A 20,466-nucleotide genomic window follows, 5' to 3' on the forward strand; every position below is an offset into this window, starting at 1 on the left:
GAATAGCTACAGGATTGATCTTAGTAGAGTTTCTTCCATCTACATAATTATATATATCCTATTTTGGAGTGAGAAGCAGAAGAAATTAATTTATTTAACCATTGGTGAAAATTCATTGGATCAGCATCACAAAAACCAGCTAGTCTCAAATGGGTGTGGGAAGACCCCATTTCTATTTGAGAATTTGCTAATTTCCAGAGTTGCAAGCTTCCAAAATGTTACCTGCAGGAAAAGTCACATTTATGTGGGAATTACATAGATGTAAATACAGTTGCCTTAAACATTTTTATTTGGGAAATTCAAAAGAACATTCTTGTTTGTAAGCTTCTATATTTTAGTACAGCATAGCAGAAATGAAAGAAGCTGAACATGTTGAATGTGTTAAGTATAAAATTCAGAATTTAGATTTTTACCTTCTCATTGGAAAGACCAGTGTTCCTGATCCTCATTTTCTATGACCCTCATTGAAAGGATCAAAGATGAAGTGGGCCCAAGCCATAAAGTCCTCACATCTAGATCACACACCTTTAAGCCATGCTCAACAACTATCTAAAGAGTTTCACTTGTCCCTTTCTTCCTTTGTCTTTCTCAATTATTTCTCTTTAGATTGCAGGTACCAAATTGCTAAATTCCCTTTCCTGTGCCCAGAGAAATTAGTCTGTAATAGCTTCATTGTACTGCAAAAGTAGGCCTAGGAACCAGGATATGGTCCATATTACCAACCAAGTGTGATTTGAAGGGTTATATATACCCTCTTGTCCTTGTGATTCACGTGACATCCTGAGCATTAAAGGCTGAAAACTAAGGTAGATTACACTAACCTCTGTTGATGTTTTTGCATTATCTTTTCTCTTTCTTAAAAGGAATACCTCTGATCTTTGAAAGAGAAGAAGCTATTAAGGAGCAGTACACCATGAGAAGATTCAGGTGTGTTAGATAAATCACAAATATAATTTGTTGTTAGCAATTTATGTAAGACAGTTGATTCTATCCCATTAACATTTGACTCAGAAGAGCTTAATCCCTCCTGATACAACAAATAACAGCTATCTCTATATTTTCAAAAGATATTTGAAAGGAAATTTTGAGGAAAAATTGTTCTTACTACTCAAAGATTCCTTAATTTCTGGCAATAGCATGAGAAAGTAGATTATTCGATAATTAATAGAGTATATTAATAATACAAAGAATATTTCAGACATTACAGGAATGATTAAAAAAAGATTTACTGAAAATATCTTTATTGCACGAAATTTCCATTTTTTAAAATAAAGGCATTTCCCCCGAATGGCTTCACTCCACTGACAATATTTATATAGCAATCATTTATATGTTTTTTCCAGAGGACCTTCTTGTACTCATGAGCTTCTGAGACTGCCAACCAGCAGTAGATGTAGACCACTTAGAGTTCTGCATGGAGAACCGTCTCAGCCAAGGTGGTTACCTGATCGAGAAGAGCCACAGGTCCAGGCACTTCAGCATCTACAGGGAGCAGCCAGGGTGTTCATGCCACTACAGGCTCAAGACAATGCACCTAGGCCTCTACAAGGGCAAGCCCAGGCACCTCAGCGACTACAAGGGGCAGCTCGGGTCTTTATGCCACTACAGGCTCAGGTTAAGGCTAAGACATCTAGGCCCCTACAGATGCAGATTAAGGCACCTCCACGACTACGGAGGGCAGCCTGGATGCTTATGCCACTACAGGCTCAGGTTAAGGCATCTAGGTCTCTACAGGTACAGGTACAGGTACCTAAAGAACAGCAGGCTCAGGCTCAGTCCCAGACATCAGAAGAGCCACAGGATCTGGACCAGGTACCAGAGGAATTTCAGGGGCAAGATCAGATACCTGAACAACAACAAAGACAGGGTCAGGCCCCTGAACAACAGCAGAGGCAGAACCAGGTACCTGAACAGCAGCTGGAGCAGAACCAGCTACCTGAACAGCCAGAGGTACAGGAACAGGCTCCTGAGCCCACACAGGCAGAGACTGAGTCAGAAGAACCTGAGTCCTTACAAGTACATGCCCAGGTATTCCTGCCCCTACTCTCACAGAACCACCATGTGCTGTTGCCACTACATTTGGATACTCAGGTACTCATTCCAGTAGAGGGACAAAATGAAGGGTCACCTCAAGCACAGGCCTGGGCACTAGAGTCCCCACAGGCAGTTGGCTCAGTTCAAGAACTGATAGAGGGACTATCAAGAGGCTTACTTCGAGCACCAAACTCACATAACTCAAAGCCACTTGGTCCCCTGCAAACCTTGATGGAAAACCTGTCTTCAAACACGTTTTACTCTCAACCAGAACAAGCACGGAAGAAAAAATCAAAAGTTTCTAGTCTAAGGCAGGCATTGGCAAAAAGACTATCACCAAAGAGGTTCCGGGCAAAGTTATCACGGAGACCTGAAGAGTTTGAGCTCTCAGATTTAGAAGCCTGCAGGCGAAGGCACCAGAACAGATGGGAGGATATCTTTAATCAGCACGAGGAAGAATTGAGACAAGCTGCAAATGTAAGAATTTCTGATATTTTAATTGAATCAAATATGCAGAGAAAACATGCTAGTTCATGCCTGTGTTTCCCTCTGTTAAGACCAAATGAAATAAATATCCTTGTGTCCCAGAGAAGATTAATTTAATAATTTGTAGTTCAAGTAAATTATCTTAAAATTTCCAGATAATAATGACTAAATTTGAAAAAGAAAAATTGGCTTGAATGATCCAGGTAATTGCTTTTTATCTTTATAGAGATATAACTTTAATTATTAACTAACAAAGGGACACCATAAGGACTTTTAAAATTACTATATTTGATCTTTGAAAATTACTGGAACATAAAGAACAACATGGAGGACATTGGGAGATGGAAAGGAGAAGTGAGTTGGGGGAAATCGGAGGGAGAGATGAACCGTGAGAGACGGTGGACTCTGAGAAACAAACAAGATTTTGGAGGGGAGGGGGTTGGGGGGTTGGGAGGGCCTGGTGGTGGGTATTAAGGAGGACACATATTGCATGAAGCACTGGGTGTGGTACATAAACAATGAATTCTGGAACACTGAAAAGAAATAAAATAAAATTAAATTTTAAAAATTTAAAAAAATAAAATTACTGTCATAGTTCAAAATTTTAAAAATAACTCATTAAAAATAAACACACAGAAACTTTGGTTTTGTTCCCCAACCTCTAAGTTAATTTGTCTTTCTTCCCAAAGAATGTTGAACTGTGCTATTTAAGTGAATTGTACCATTTCTTTTTTCATTTTAGGATGTTTAAATCCAGGCTAAAATGAAACAGAAAAAGCAATTTCCAAAGCATTTTGTATTTACCATATGTATGACTTGTCTCACTAATTTTCCACCATTTTACATAATTAATCAATGAAGTTTCTGCATAGAACATGACACAAGTTACAAATTCATCTCTGTACTCTTGAAATGCAATATGTTACTATCTTGATCTTATTTTCCAATAGTCAGAACTTCATTCTTTCAAATTCTGTAATGTAAGTGGATATAATTTGGCTGGAGTTAAAGAATTCTATCCCACAGATTTAATCTGGCAAAGAAGGGTTTCTGGGCTTTATAAGCAAATTAAAGAGGTCAATAGGATTAAGAGAGCACTTGTTTTCTAATACTTCATAGCATCCATTTATATAAAGGAATCCTAAATTAAAGCCTGGTATCAATTAAACGAATGTTATTTCCCTAACATGTTTAACTTGAGAAAAGGTAAAAGCGGCAAGTGAAGAAAGGCCCCAAAGAGGAAACGGATGCATATTCCCAATAAAGGGGGAGATAGGAAGAGAAAGAAAACATATAGAGAAGTGGAGGTATGAGTCTAGAGTGGTGATATTTGCCTGAAATTAAGGCATCTAAAATGCTAGTGACTAATTTCAATGAGGAAGAGTAACAATTAAATCTAATGGGTTTTGCATTTATGAAAAAGATTTGTATGCATCCCTGCAAGACTCATAGCATTAGTAGCATGACGCATTACTTCTTGTCATTTGGTGTTTTAATTATGCATGTGAGAAACCATTCTAAAATGGAAGAAAAAGTCAATAAATAATAGTTACCAATTCCATGATCCTAGGATCTCGTGCAGGCATTCGTATCTTTATATGTGATTTTTAAAGAAAATATTTAAAAAAATGATACTAGCTCAAAGTCATAGATCTTGTGAATTGCCTAAAAATTTGTTAGCATTTAGAAATTTATGTGAATTCTTCAACTAACCAAAGAAAAGAAAACTCATTTTTATTACTCTATGAGTTGAAGGAATAATATTGATTGTTTTAAATGTGAAAACAGGAAATTTCCTAAGCTTCTGGAGCCCAATTAGTGAGAAATATTTGCACTGCTATATTACAGATCTTCCATTGCACAAGCGGACCGAACTTCACAGTTATAACTGAGTAGTAAATGTGACAGTTTGGGGTTATGAGTTAAGCCTTAAACCAGATATTCTTAACCTGGGTCTAATAGATTGGCTGCAGGTGGTCAATGATCCCCCTGAAAATATATGCAGACACGTGTGTCTGTATGCAGTTAGAATCTCCTTAGATTCCAAAGGGAATCCAGAACCAAAAACTATTAGAGTCTACTGGTTTAAAGCAATTTTAATATTTGAAAATTATTCTTTTAAGTTGTACATTGTGAAGATAGTTGCTCATATCATTTGCATTTTAACAATTAAAATATTTATTTTCCTTTTTGTTTCAAAGGACAAAGAAGATGAATCATCAGACAATGATGAAGTATTTCATTCAATTCAAGCTGAAGTCCAAATAGAACCATTGCAACCATATGTTCCAAATCCTAAAGGAAATGAGGTAAGCATCTCAGTATGAGTTGCTGTGACATTAATAAGTGCCTAGAACAGTGATTCTTAAACTTTTTGGTCTCAGGATATCTTTATACTCTTAAACATTGAAGACCTCAAAAAACTTTTGTTTATGTGGATTGTGTCATTCAATATTTTATTTATTTATTTTTAAAGATTTTATTTATTTATTTGACAGAGAGAAATCACAAGTAGGCAGAGAGGCAGGCAGAGAGAGAGGAGGAAGCAGGCTCCCCGCTGAGCAGAGAGCACGATGCGGGGCTCGATCCCAGGACCCTGAGATCATGACCCGAGCCGAAGGCAGTGGCTTAACCCACTGAGCAACCCAGGCGCCCCTGTGTCATTCAATATTTAATGAATTAGAAATTAAAATAAAAATTTAAAATATTAATTCATTTAAAAGTATTCTATGTCAACATATGTCAACATAGGAAACAAAATTTTAATAAAAAACGATTTTCTGGAAAACAACTGGATTGTCATATCTGTTTCTGCATTCAATTTTTTGCCATATGTTTAGGTTGAAGTATATGAGTAAAAGCTGGCTTCTCACATATAAGTAGTTGGGAAGAAAGGATTTTCATAGCTTTTTCAGATAATTGTGGAAATTCTTTGATAATATACCAAAACTACAGAAGTGGAATTTAAAACCCTATCAGTAAAAATTTGCATATTCAGAAATATTAAAATCCATTGTTCTATTGTATGCTATAAATAGATGTTTTTCTCACTCGTAATTTTTTATCCTCATACATTGGTTAGTTGGAAAACATTGGTTCAGTGTGTATGTAGATGTTTCCAAATATTTACACATTTCATTATACAACATCAATAAACAGCATTTGTTAATGTCACCAATTTCATCAGAAAAATGATTGAGTATTGGTAAGTCAAGTACATGGTGACAGATAATAAATCTAAAATTTTAATTTTCACTTCAAAACTCTATTTTATCATTGCTAACAAATAACATCAGTTGTTCTTTTTTCCTTGAATTGACAGCCTAACTTCATTGATTTTAAATAAAATGCCTGCCAAATATCCAAGTTGAATAATCATAGTTTTTTTGGTCATTCATTCTTTTAAGTAAAAATATTGCCCATAAAAACCTTGAGTCATTCAGGTTGTAACATAATCACACATATCTTTTCCCTTGATTATTCTGGGATGTAGTTTATGACAGGGACTGGGTCATTTAATCTGTGGTTTATTTTTTTAAACTTATATGAATAATCCAGTCAGTCCTCATGTCCAGGTTGACTTCCGTTTTCACAACTATATTAACAGCATTTAGCTTAGGGTATTAGTGAGGTCCAAGTTGCAGTTTCAGTTTCCATGTGGCCAAGTTATTATCATCATCCAGCATTCCTAACAGCTAGCCATCTAAAAATATCTTGGTCACTAAGGATGAGCAGATTGTTGGGTGAAGGACTCAGAAATTCTTGCCTTACTAATAGTGGGTCAGGAGTCTCATTGTTGTTCTTAATCAGCACAAGGACCCCAGATGACTATATTTCTTCTAGATGCTTCGGGTAGTCCTATGATGTCTTTCATGGACAATTTTCCTTTTTAAATATGTTACTTCTGATACTAACAGTCCTCTGAAATGAATAACAAAGTATCTCTTTATAATTACTAACCACTGGCAGAAGGAACATAAGCTGGGTTGTATTATTTAATTACAAAAGGCCCTATGTCTCTCTCTCTCTGCCTTATTAAATTATGACTTTACACCTACTCTTAGATAACTCTTAGATAACTCTTAGGTGTATGACTTTACACCTACTTATATCGAAGCATATCTAAGCATGCAACTCTTAGATACCTTTAAGCATGAATTTTTAAGCAGGAAATAAAATGAGTTGTGCCTGATTGTTCTGGAATACATCATTTTCCTTACATATGCTATTCATACAAATCATCTTCCCATTTTTTGGACCAAAACAGCCAATTCATATCAGGCATTAGCTTTTCTTAATTTTCTTAATTTTGGTCTTTATCCTTTCTGAGTAATCCTTGTCTCTGGTTTACTAGTGTCAGTAACTTTCTGAGATCAGTTTCATAAACCAAGAGGCCTAGACGGGATCAATATGATGCCAGGTATCTGAATCAAATGTGGAAAAAGTCAGATGCTTATCATGCATACTGCTAAATATCTGGTTACATTTGGAAGCAATCAGTAGCAGAACATGAACAATTAACATTTTTCATTTCTTATCCAAGTGTCTGTTAGAGTTTAAAGACAACCTTGATGTGTCACCACGTAGAGAGAAAATAGTGTAGTAAAGTTAATGTAGTTTTGAGAAACTATAAAGTGACTTTATCAACATGAAAATGCTTAATTTTTTTTAAATGTAAAATGTTTAATTTTTCTTTCTAAATAATCTACTGTGACTGCTTTGTTGAATGTCAGAATAGCCTATTTTTGGTTAGCTAAAAACTATTTTAAATAGAAACCTAATGATATAAAACTAAATGAGGTGAGGGATTACTACATGGTCCTATCTACTAATGTTGGCAGAAATTAAATCTGCCTTAGTGATGGATGCTGGCTCATTTTATTTGCTCTTTCTCAAGTATTTACTATATTAGATGAACGAACAATTAATAGAAACCAAAATCATTTAGAATTGAAAAAGTATTAGAACACTATGACATTACAGTCCAATTGTAAAGCAAAAACAACATACTTTCTTGAAGGTGGGACACTTTTGACACTTAAGACATTTTATTGATGTGTTTATGTGTGTTACAACTTTTGAAAATCTAGAGTTACCTTAAAAGGGTGAGTGAGTGAGAAGTTTGAGCTTAAATTCTGAGTGATAAATTGGGACTTGATATAAAAGTAATATGAAAACATAAAAAGCATTAAATTAGCAGTTGAGGGACCTACATTCTGATTATAGATATTCTTTAATTTATGTAAAATTCTTAGGGAGTTGATTTTTCCTTTCTGAGGTACAGATTCCTCAAAAATAAAATTAGAGTGTTTGATTATATAATCTCCAGAATCTGTTACTATACTAAAATTCAAGGATGCCATGAGAAATTATGGTCAAGCAGTTCTAATGTTATACTATAAGTAATTATGAAAATATAATCTAATTATGAAAATCAGATTTCATAAGTTGGATTTTTAGTCAACTATCTTTATATGAAGAAAAGCATTTTCCCATTAATTAATAACTCAAAGGAATTTACAATTAAAAATTTTACCAAAGTGGGCGCCTGGGGGCTCAGTGGGTTAAGCCGCTGCCTTCAGCTCAGGTCATGATCTCAGAGTCCTGGGATCGAGTCCCACATCGGGCTCTCTGCTCAGCGGGGAGCCTGCTTCCTCCTCTCTCTCTGCCTGCCTCTCTGCCTACTTGTGATCTCTCTCTGTCAAATAAATAAATAAAACCTTTAAAAAAAAATTTTACCAAAGTATTTCATTGTCTTTAAGGTCCAAGAAAGATCTACTTCAAAGACTTACAATCAGGATTGTGAACACCGTGTCAAGATCTCTTCAAAGTATGTGTCTCTGATTTATATATTCCAATTACTCACTATTTACTATCACCTGGAAAATTAAAGCATATTTATTTGATAATAAGTTTTATGTAAAGTCAAAACTAAAAAATATTAATGAAAACATTGTCACTAGCAATATCTTCCTCTTGTATTTAAAACCTTAACTGCAGTAATTCATTAACTAGATATTTCATATTTGGATATACTGTAGTCTCAGTGTCATTTAGTTTAATAATTAGCTGATAAGACCCACAATTTAATAAAAGACCTGTCAATGAATTATTTGACAGCTTTCAACTGGTACTTTAAAATAAAAAGATGTGAAACTTTATATGTATCATGTACTTCAATTACACATTTTGTCATGTAATATATCATTAATATCATGTATATGTGCTACATGTTAAAATACACACACAATTCCTTCAGAAATTAATGCCATGAAATGGGCAAGCTTAAAATGACTTATGGAGAAAATCAAATCTAAAACTCAGTATTATAGCAATGATATTTTATATTGGTAACTATATTTTTATCTCTATAATATTGGTGATGTTCAGTAATTTTTGAAGATCATATTTCATATTTTAGATGTCATGTGGAAAGCATTATATTTGAAAGCTACATAAAGTTGTTTATTTATTTAAGATTTATTTATTTTAGAGAGAGAGAAAGAGCACGAGCAAGAGAGGCAGAGGGAAAGGGAGAATCTGAAGCAGACTCCATGCTGAGCACAGAGCCTGACATGGGGCTAGGTCTCACAACCCTGAGATCACAACCTGGGCCAAAACCAAGAGTTGGACGCTTAACTGACTGTGCCACCCGAGTGCCCCTGAAAGCTAAATTTTAATGTAGATTTTTCTTGAAAATCATACTCCTTCCAACTCCAGATTATAATGGACAGAACTTAGCCTATATTCATTCACTCAGTCATTTGCTAAATATTTATTGAGCAACTGCTATATTCAAGATACTGGACTGTATGGTCAGATTGCATAGAGTTGATGGTATGAAGCATATATATTACTACCTCATTATTATTTAAAATCCCATATATTTATGTCCTTAGTCTTAACTTGTGTGCAGAAATCTTGAAAAATTAGAGAGCACGATTAAGAACTTTTGTTTTCTCTGCCTTCAATGAATAAGTTGTCATGGCCCTTCTGACCACAAAGGGAGAAAACAGCTTAATTTTTTTTATCTTTCTGGTATCATGGGATATGTCTTTAACAAAATCCAATACATAAAAATTAATATTGCTTTTAAAATGGAATTGGCTCTTCCCATTAGAAAAAGATTTTTGAATTTATGAATAACAAATATATTGAGTCTTTCTGAAATTTAGGGTCATAGAAAAGACTCTTGTCTGTACTAGGCTGAGATCAATAACCAAAGCCTTTTCTATATAGAAATTCCAAAGTGACATAAAATTTAACAGCACAGGTCCAAAAATCCTTTCTAAATATTCCCTGAATTTGAATATTAAAAACAAAGTTTCCTATATTTATGTCCATCCATCTATCTAAATCAGGAACAGGATACTTAAAAATGTAAAGGCCAAATCAGGATGATAATAGTGGAATATTTGACATAACAGTAACAGCTTCTTTTTTAGTAACAGCTTCTTATATTGTTAAAATCCTCACATAGACTATTATATTTATCACTGCGTTACTAGGTATATAATGTCTGAATATTACCAGAAAGTAAGTTTATTGAATTTTTAGAAATTAATATGATATGTGAAGGAAATGTATACTATATGGAAACATTATATTTATATTTTGGAAATTATTTATCTGTTCTAGATAAAATAACACATTTGAGGGAAAATGGGAATTTGAAATATTTCTTAAGCTCTACTTCTTTTTAGTTTGATATATACCCATATACCTCAAATTCTTTGTTGGTCTTGATTTTGAGCTGTATATTCCCTTTGTGAGTATTGGGACATGGCATATGGTATTCTGTCTTTTCATTTAGTGTTCCTCAGCAGTCTGTTTTGGAACAATCTCAGAAGCCCATTGACATCAGACAAAGAAGTTCGCAAAATCTTCAAAACTGCCCAGCAGCATCAGGTAATGCAAAGTACAGAGTTTAAACAGTCAAAACACAAAGCTAATGTTTAACAGTTTATATTTCAGAAGTGAAGAAAGAACTGCAAGAAGTAATGTGTCAAAAGTGTTAGGGAAGCCACATAGAATTAAGACCAAGAGGCCACTGAATTTGACAACTGGGTGGTCAGTGGTGACCTTTAGAAATGGAAAATAATTTTTCTAAAGTTTTTTTCTTTAAGTTGTGTAGTAGTTAGGAATGTGTCTGGAAGTGGGTGTCAACTTTGATTTCTGTACCATGTATGAAAAATATGGGAAAGGAACTTGAGAGAGGACTAACAGGCTAAAATTTATAGGCAAGCCTTTAGCTATTGAAGTATTAGATAGAGAAGTTGTGGGCATGTGTTTTATCCATTTATTTCACCACCCCAAAGTAAGATATATACAGCGTCTCATAAACATCCTTAAATGTTACAAATTGATGTTTTTACTCAAATGCATGAAAAAGTTTTAAAATAGAAAATAACTTCACAATTTGTGATTGAATTTCAAAATAAGTGTTTTATCTTATGATATACTTTTGAGAGTTTAAATGAATAATAGATTTTTGAAATATTGAAATAAACAGAGCCAAAAGTTAGGTTTTAGATGATAAAATCTGGCATTGTGTATTTTTAAGCAATCCAAATAAGTTCAGCAAGGGCAAAATGCCTGAATGAGTTCTCAAGTCATCTGTAAAAATGTAGAACACAGATTTTATTAAAATGTTAATAATAAAAAAGATATATAGGTGTACTCTATCAAAATCAAATATTTCAAAGACCTGAACTTAAAACCCACATTCTTCTTGGGAGACTCAGATAATGGTAGAAATATTTTAATAGTGTCCTCTTATACAGAAATATTATCTTGTGAGAAATAAAATAAACCTGAAACAAAAGTAACTTTAAGAATATTTTCCCCAGAACCTTTCTGGTTTGGCTAGGACTAATTTTACTAATAGTGGGCAAACACCTAAAAATGTAAGGTTTATTCATACTGCCTTTTCTTAAATAAGGAAATTTTAGATTGGTTTCCAAAGCAGTCATGAACATTGATTGGGAGGGGGTGAGAAGGGGATAGATTCTGTGTAGATAGATAATAGCTGAAGTTCTTTTCAGCTCTAAAATTCTGTTATTTTATTATTTGTGCTACCTAGGCCATTTGAAGTTCCCATGAGATTACGTATTTTATTATTCAGGAAATCAGAACACCTTACTACAAATTTGCCTCAAAATCTCAAACACTCACCCAAATTTATTTAGCCTAACAACACACACAGGGACTTGAGAAAAAATGGTTTTCTGAAGAAAGATAATAAATCATAAAAGTGCAATAATGCCAGAAGTTGCAGACACAAATTTTAGGATGTGTTCTAGATAATATACTCAAAAGATAGCAATGTATGTATATACATGATTTTTGGATTGCAAGGTCCACACCCTGGCTATATATAGCAAGGCTGAAAATTAAAAAAAAAGGATAGGACTATTTATCTTTAAAATCCAAGCACATAAAAAAATAAGCAAGGATGTAAGTACCCATTGGTGAAGCTTTTTCTATGTATAATCAGCCAGATTTACTGATTTCTGACCCAAAATATTATCACTGAATTTTAACCACAGATGTTACTTACTGTACCATAAATCTTAATATTAAAAAATCCATCCTTCTAATCCAGATACATTTGCATTTTTAAAAGATTTTTAAAAATACTTAACTAATCTCTACACCCAGTGTGGTGCTTGTATTCACAACCCCAAGATCCAAGAGTTGTATATTCTATCAACTGAGCAGCTATGGGTCCCTAAATTTGCATTTTATATGGAAATATTTACACTATGGAATCAAGCTGCACATTATAACAACTAACCAAATTAAAACTAAAGTGTCAAACCCTCAGCCCCACTGGCAATATTGCAAATGCTCACTAGCCATGTGTGACTACTGGCAACTGTATTAGACATGCAGATACAGAACATTTCTATTACTGAAAAAAGTTCTAGTGCACAACATCACTATAGAAAGATTCCTAGCTTTATAAAAAGGGTTAAGTTTTGTCTCTTTTCAGTTGTTTGGTTTTCAACTCTATTGAAATACTTCAAGATATATCATTGAGTGTAAATTGGGGGATTAAGATTGCAGGGTCAAATCTCCCCTTGAGAATTTTGTCTAATCTATCATCTTCTAATACACTTTCGGGCTCTTTTTCTACTGGTTAATATGGGAGACCAGTGATATCACCTAGCTCTTCCTATTCTTGGTACATATTATTATTATTATTATTATTTTAAATGCAACTGTCTACCAGTCTTACTGGGTATCTTCTTACACAGATAGAGAGAAATATTTAACAAGTGTACACTTAATATTGAAACAGAAAAGCCATATAGATCTACAGACAACAAAACCTTGAGCCTGTCACTCCCCCAACAAACAGAATCTAGGATCCTGGCTGAATGAGGATTTATTAGGTGATATTTCCTGAATGGAAAAAGGCAACAGGAAAAAATATCAAGTTATTAAAACTGTACACTATAAAAGTGAAGGGAATGGCTGCAATCATCGCTGTTATTAATATCTTCTTGTCATTCCACAGACTCTTCTGAGGAAGAGAGTCCTGTGACCTGGAGGAGGTCCCAGTCATCACCACCTTATTCCACTATTGATCAGAAGTTGCTGGTTGATGTCCACGTAGGTTTTCATCTTATCTCTTAACACATTTATCTGTTTTTTAAAAATGTTTTTCAGTGTATTTTCATCTTCACTTGAGGGAAAGGTCAAAGTGTTCAGTTTTTTAATTAATCTTTCAAAGATAGATTTCCGTTGTTATGTGAGTATGCAGAATATGAAATCTAGAAATTACATTTGAAGTGGAGAAACATTTAGTTGATCATAAAATATTTTATATTAACATTGTTTTACCAGAATATATTCAGAGGAGTGATAAAAAGGTCTTTGTAGAAGCTAATCTCAAATCAAGGAGTAGAAGCTAGATGTTCCCTTTTCATCTAATATAATTTCTTGGATGATAACACAATGCATAAAACAACATTTTGGGAGAAATAAAATGCCCTCTGATAGCATATAACATTCTTCCAATTGTTTTTGCCCTATGATTTCAGGTCATTTCATTTTATTTTTGTAATTATTTTGTAATTACTACCATATACACAGTCTCTTTCAGATTGCCTAAAGGTTGATTATATGACACTTATAAAGGTAGCTTTATATTAATTTGTTTATTAGAAGTGTTTGATCTACTTCAAGACAACCTATGTACAAAACTAAGCTGGAAAATTAACATACCAATTTTAAGACTATGTGTTAATCCTAATATCAGAGAATAAAACAAAAGAAAAAAGTAACTATATCTTCTATAGGATACCAAATAATCTGTTATATTCTGTCACCAAAATGAAATGTCTACTCCTCATTAGAGAAGTAGGGGTAATAAAAAAGAGTAAATTTTGCCCTGTGTGAGCCAGAAAGTCCACTAATGATCATAGCCTGAAGTTTGGGTTTTAACATCTCATCCTCACAAAAATATTTCTTTATCTAGTGAGTAAAAATCTTCACTTCAATTGAAAATGTATTTTAAAATATTGTCAGCATGGAAACTTTCCAATTTAGAAGGAAATAAAAGGCTACTGAGACTACATTAACCTTTCTTGTGCACACAGGTTCCAGATGGATTTAAAGTAGGAAAAATATCACCCCCTGTTTACTTGACAAATGAATGGGTAGGCTATAATGCACTCTCTGAAATCTTCCGGAATGATTGGTTAACTCCTGCACCTGTCATTCAGCCACCTGAAGAGGATGGTGATTATGTTGAACTCTATGATACTGGTGCTGATACTGATGGTGATGATGCTGATTCTAATGATGTATACGAGGATACCTATGATCATGACAATGGCAATGCTGACTTGGATAGCAAGGTTGATCTGGCTAATGATGTTGGTGAAGACTATGAAGATAATGACAATGATGGAACTATAGATGACAAAGCCAATAATCATGATGATGCCCCTTGTTGGCCAAGGTTGGTTTTTCTTCATTATTTGCACTACCAAAGTTTTAAAATTTCAGAACTGTTTGCACCTTTGTTTTACTTTCAGATTTTATGACCAAGAGGATGAATGAATTGCACTTGCATATTCATAAATGGTTGATTTTCAATAATAGATTTTAAATTATTTTAATGCAAAACAATTTTGAATTTTTGTATACTATATTTTATTAGTATTCAAGTATTAAGTTACTTATAACTGCCATTTATTCATGTTTCTATTAAAAATAATGTTACTGAATAGTCTTACCCTCTAAAACCACAGTGAATATATGAAATGAGGTGACAAATAGTGTGCCACTTAATAGCTGTAAGAGGAAGCCCTGATATTTGCCTACAAAATCTTCAAATTTGCTGAGAAAAATGAATTGTAACCTTTATTTTTCACTTGATAATTTTAGGCTGAAATGTACTAACAGAATTATTTTTGGAATTCTGCAAACTGCTATAACTAATTTCAGTACTTAGTCAATTTTATCTTCTTACATAGCAACTGCCAGAAGTGGTAATATTTAGTGAAGTGATATTTTTGGAATGCCACCAGTTGTTTGCCATGTATATATAGTTTCTATCTCCTGTTCTAAACAGGCCAGTGTATTCTTATTTGTATGTACATGGTTTATATTCAAAATGTTCTCAAAGAAGATTACTTAATATAGTAAATGTTTACATTTGTAGAAAAATGATTAACAGTGGGAGAATTGTTTACTTTATAATATTGAAATCCATATATTGTTTTGTTAATCTTCAAATGTTATTAGGTAGATATACATGGCAGAACTGACTACAAATTATTCAACATTTTTTTCTTTTTTGTCAATTAAAAAAATCTACCAGGAATTTCATTGTCAAATAAATTTGCTTTTAGGATTATCATAGGTACCTGGATATGTTGTCTTTAATGCAAAAAATCATTGTGACATTTGGTAAGGTTGCTGTTTCAGCAACTAAATAAATGACTATCTTATCTTAATGAGATCTATATTACTGAATTTCCTGGTGGTAGTAATAGAAAAATAAATGGGATTCTTTAGCAAAGTAGTTAATACACATGTTAGAAAATCAAGGCCCATGTTAAAATTAACAGAAATTAAATAAATTGCAAAAAATAAGTATTCAATTATATTGTGGTTGTGCCAGAAATAGGGGCTTAATCATTTATGTGGCTGTGAAGTTGCAAATGCATGTAGTCTATTATTTAAGCAACCACCCCAAAATAAAACATGTTTTTGCTGCTAGCCTAACACATGTTCCTAATAAAATATGCAAGCTCTCTTCCATCTGCAATCCATGTGCAGTCAGGAAATTGATGGTGGCTACGGTGTTAATTCAGTATTTAAGATTGACAAGATATAGGGGTATTTTTCTTGTCCATATCATACCAATAGTGTTCACATAGAGCAAAAACATTCCTAGAGATACTACATATGTATCAGATACATCCTAATTCTGTTTTATTTGCTGACTTTCAAATGTATTTTTGTTCAGTGGCTTTCTATCATTAATTGGATCTTGTTATCAGAACAAGCTATGACAGAGATGGAAGCTGCAAGCAAGATGGTAGAGATGGAAGTGATGGTGGAGAAGAGACCTGCTGCAGCTATGGAAGTCAGAGAGTCAGTACAGGCCATGGAGAAAATGTAGCCAGTGGGGGCAGTGTAGCCATTAGAGACCATGAAGCACTTGGAGCCAATATAGGCAATGGAAGAAGAGTTAAGGAAGTTAATGGAGGTAAGGGAATCAGTGGTACCAAGGAAGAAAGTGGAGCCCTTGAACTCAGTGGAGGAGAAAATTTGTCAGAGACAGATAGTCAAGGATTGGAGAGACCAACATCCCACGACTTTGAACATCAACAGGAGGTAATGCACCATTTGAAAAGAAGAAAAAAAAATGAAAAGGACAATGAATTCTTCTCTTTGTAAATTTATTTTTTTCAGGTGATATGTCACATTTCCAGTCATTTCAAATATATTTTTAACTTTTAACCAAAGCCTTAACCATTTTAATTTATAGCTGTAGATTTTAACTTCTTCTCATTTGGATGGTTCCTATTTATTTCCAGGGACAAAATCTCTTTATTATTGAGATTACACATTTGAGGTAGTGTCTCTTAACATATACAATTTATTTTTCTGGGAAGTTATCATTGTAAAATTTACATAACAGAATTTTCCATCTTTACTACTTTAAGTGTACAATTCAGTGGCATTAAGTACATTCACAATGTTGTACAGACATTATTACTACTCACTTCTAGAGCTTTTTCATCATCCTAAACAACTAAATAATTAACTCCCTATTGTCCCTCCTACTAGTCCCAAGTAACCTCTGTTCTACTTTCTAAGAACCTTATATATCCAGATCACACAATATTTGTCCTTTTGTGTCACATAGCATAATATTTTCAAGGTTCAACCATGTTGTAGCAAGTATCAGAATTTTCTTCCTTTTTAACGCTGAATAATATTTTATTGTATGAATATATCACATTTTGTTTATCCATTCATCTGTTGATGGGCACTTGGGTTGTTTTCGCCTTTTGGCTATCATGAATAATGTTGCTGTAAACATCGGTATATAACTATGTGTTGTAGATTGCCTGTTTTCCATTATTTGAGCTATTTACCCAGGAGTGGAATACCTAAATGTAGAATTGCTAGACTGCCATTGTTAGATTCTATATTCACTTTTTGAGGAACTATTAACACATACAGTTTAAATGTAAGTAACATATTGTGTTAGGCAATGATTTTATCATTCAAAAAACATTACTGACTTTATAAATGTGCTTAAAATATTCAAATAGTATCCAGTTTAGACTGTATCTCATTCATAGCATTTTTAAGTATGGCCTGATTAGATCTCATTTCTGCCCTTAGAGATTTTATATTGTCACTAATGCTTTTTTCAGGCCTAGCTATTAACTTCATGATTGCTACCCTGAAGTCTATTTCTGACATCTTGTTTATATCTAAACTGTGGAAGGAGTCAAGATGCCCTTCAACAAATGAATGAATAAAGATGTGGTCATATTTACATTGGAATACTACTTAGCCATCAGAAAGGATGAATACCTATGATTTGCTTCAACATGGATAGAACTGGAGGGGATTATGTAAAGTAAAATAAGTCCAGCAGAGAAAGACAATTATCATATGGTTTCATTCACATGTGAAACATAGGAATATCGTGGAGGACCATAGGGGAAGGGAGGGAAAACTGAATGGGAAGAGATCAGAGATGGAGACGAACCATGAGAGACTCTGGACTCTGGGAACCAAAATGAGGGTTACAGAAGGGAGGGGGGTGGTAACCAGGTGATGGGTATTAAGGAGGGTATGTGTGGTGATGAGTACTTGGTGTTATATGCAACTAATGAATCATTGAACACTACATCAAAAACTAATGATGTACTATATGTTGGCTAACTGAACACAATTAAAAATTTTTCTAAAAATATTCTCAAATAGTTTCACAGGTGCTAGATCAATAGGAATGATCATAAAGAATATTTCCTAGGGCATATGATATTTGAACTAATTCTTGACTAATAGGGAGTATTTAAATATCTGAAAACACAGGTGAGATTCTGGACAGAGGAAATAATGCAATTTACTTTCCTAGCCTGCTACCTATCAACACAAACTGGCTTACAAGATGCCAAGTTCCTTCATGAATTAGTGCCCTTGTGTAAGCTGTTCCCTCTGTCTATAAGGCTGTCCCCTCTTGTATTCTCTGCTTGTTTAATTAGTCATTCTCATGATCCAAATCATATATCATCTTTGACTTTTCAAGATGGAATTATATTCTCCTCCATTATTGAGCATTTTGCCTATAGTTTCATTTTAGTACTTGTGACATAGTATTTGGTTGTTGACTTGTTTTTCTATCATACTAGATTGTGAACTCTTAAAAGGCAGGCAGTAGGAGCACCTGGGTGGCTCAGTGGGTTAAGCCTTTGCCTTTGGCTCAGGTCATGATCTCAGGGTCCTGCGATCAAGCCCCACATCAGGTCTCTGCTTGGCAGGGAGCCTGCTTCCCCCCGACCCACCCGGCCGGCCTCTCTGTCTACTTGTGATCTCCCTTTCTGTCAAATAAATAAATAAAATCTTTTTTTAAAATGTGGGAAAAAAGGGCAGGAACTATGTTTAATCTATTATTGATTACTTTACCCACTCACCCAATCCCAGGACCCAACCTAGGACTTGGTTTATGATAGACACAATAATCATGGAAGAAATCAATGAAGGAAGGAAACATCCTAAATAGTTTCCAACGGGAAAGCAGTATGAGTGGGAAAGTCTCTCTCTCTCTCTTTCTCCGTCTCCCACCCTCCCTCCCTACTTACCTATCTTAAAGACTTTAAATCTGGATGTCCCATCACAGTCTTCATACCTCCCCCAGTATCTCCAGTGATTGCAAGGAATGTTTTTGATATTTAGGGAGTGAGTAGACATTCCTCTCATTTTAATTTGAAAGGACATGTTACCATATAACATTTTTGTGGTTGGAAAGTTCATAAAAACAAGTCTTTGACAGGGCAGCACAGTTCTCTCAATGCAAAGAATCACTGTTTAGATGCAAATAAATGCTTATCAACAGACAGTCTCACCAATAACAGTTGGTATGTTTTTCCACAAGATATAGCATCCCACGTAAATTCTGTTAAATTTTGTGGCTTTTATCCTTGAGTTTCTTCTATGTAAGTTAATGGAAGCCAGCTAGATTTTCAGTGAGGCAGAGTCACACCCTTAAATTTGTGTTTCCATCTTTAGCTTTGTCATTTGACAAAGTAAAATTGATACCCCCAACTCTGGTAGTTTTTTATCTTTTCAAGTGGCTGTTTAGCATAGCGTAGCATAGCGTTTGAAATCAGACTTTGGCTTCAAACTCTGGTTCTCTGGTTCCCCTACTTTATCTTTATGATTTAAATAAATTATTTAGCTTTGCTAAGCTTTTGTTTTCTTATAAGTAAAATGGAGATAATTATACTTACTTTTTAGGTTGTTGTTAAGGATTTTCAATTTTATGTAAATAAAATAACTAGCAGTATGCCTAGTATATAATAAAAATTCCACTAACATTAGGCCCCAAATTGCACATCTTGGGATTTTAAGCTCCTTGAATTTTTCCTTTGACATCAGTTGTTTCAATATAGGTTAGTTCTCTCTCTTCTGATAACATTGATGAATTCATATGATAAATGTGGATTTTCAAAGGATGCAGAATTATAGATGCTAAAATTTTGCATTCTGTTTTTCAAATGACCTCTAGGCATATTGTATTTCTTTCACAGCTAATCACTGAATGAAGTCAAAATTGATTTTCGATCTTCTTTTAGGAGCCTGGTGGTAGAAGCGAGGCCTCAAATGCCATTGCCTCAGGTGCTGCACTAGCAGCACCTGATGATGAGAATAACAGCATGGACATATCAGAAGCATCAACACAATCAGGTTTTTCTGTCAGCCACTCTTCTTCCAATGGTTCTGGGAAAGCTGCAAATGCTGACTTTGCCAGCGCCATCTGTAAGTGCATTTAATATAATCTCCAAATGCTGCAGTCCGTTCACACATTACAGTGTTTGAACACTGGTTCATGGTCAGAAAAGAATGAAATCATTCTGATATTTAATTCACATAAATTCAGATGGGTACATGCTTTAAAAGGTATTCTCTTCACTGAGGCTTTATGGTACCTGAATTTAAACTAGAATTGAGTAATTGAATATCTCATCTGGATTCTCTTCTGCAATCTTATCACAGTAACTTGAAATATATTCATATTCAGAAATATATTTTAACCATCATGATTTGTGTTATTTGATGGTTTAGGAGTTATAGAAACGATACCTCCAGTAAAAATAAAATACCGTAAAGGAAAAGAAACTTTTCTGGGATGTCTCTTATTTGTGGAAACATTCAAGTACATATGGTATATACACTAGTAAT

General features: G+C 34.0%; 1 protein-coding gene across 1 annotated transcript in view; it reads left to right on the top strand.

Annotated features, from left to right (window-relative positions):
• The window catches only part of NRK (Nik related kinase), a 135,417-nt gene that overhangs the window by 90,738 nt on the left and 24,213 nt on the right, over positions 1-20,466 (top strand). The window contains exons 12-20 of the mRNA XM_059158136.1: positions 864-927; positions 1,344-2,511; positions 4,722-4,829; positions 8,283-8,350; positions 10,334-10,428; positions 13,043-13,137; positions 14,127-14,491; positions 16,041-16,377; positions 19,860-20,043. Coding sequence (XP_059014119.1) covers positions 864-927; positions 1,344-2,511; positions 4,722-4,829; positions 8,283-8,350; positions 10,334-10,428; positions 13,043-13,137; positions 14,127-14,491; positions 16,041-16,377; positions 19,860-20,043 — 2,484 coding nt within the window. The remainder of the gene's footprint in view (positions 1-863; positions 928-1,343; positions 2,512-4,721; positions 4,830-8,282; positions 8,351-10,333; positions 10,429-13,042; positions 13,138-14,126; positions 14,492-16,040; positions 16,378-19,859; positions 20,044-20,466) is intronic.

The sequence above is a fragment of the Mustela lutreola genome, chromosome X (assembly GCF_030435805.1).
Source record: "Mustela lutreola isolate mMusLut2 chromosome X, mMusLut2.pri, whole genome shotgun sequence".
In the NCBI taxonomy this organism is placed as follows: Eukaryota; Metazoa; Chordata; class Mammalia; order Carnivora; family Mustelidae; genus Mustela; species Mustela lutreola.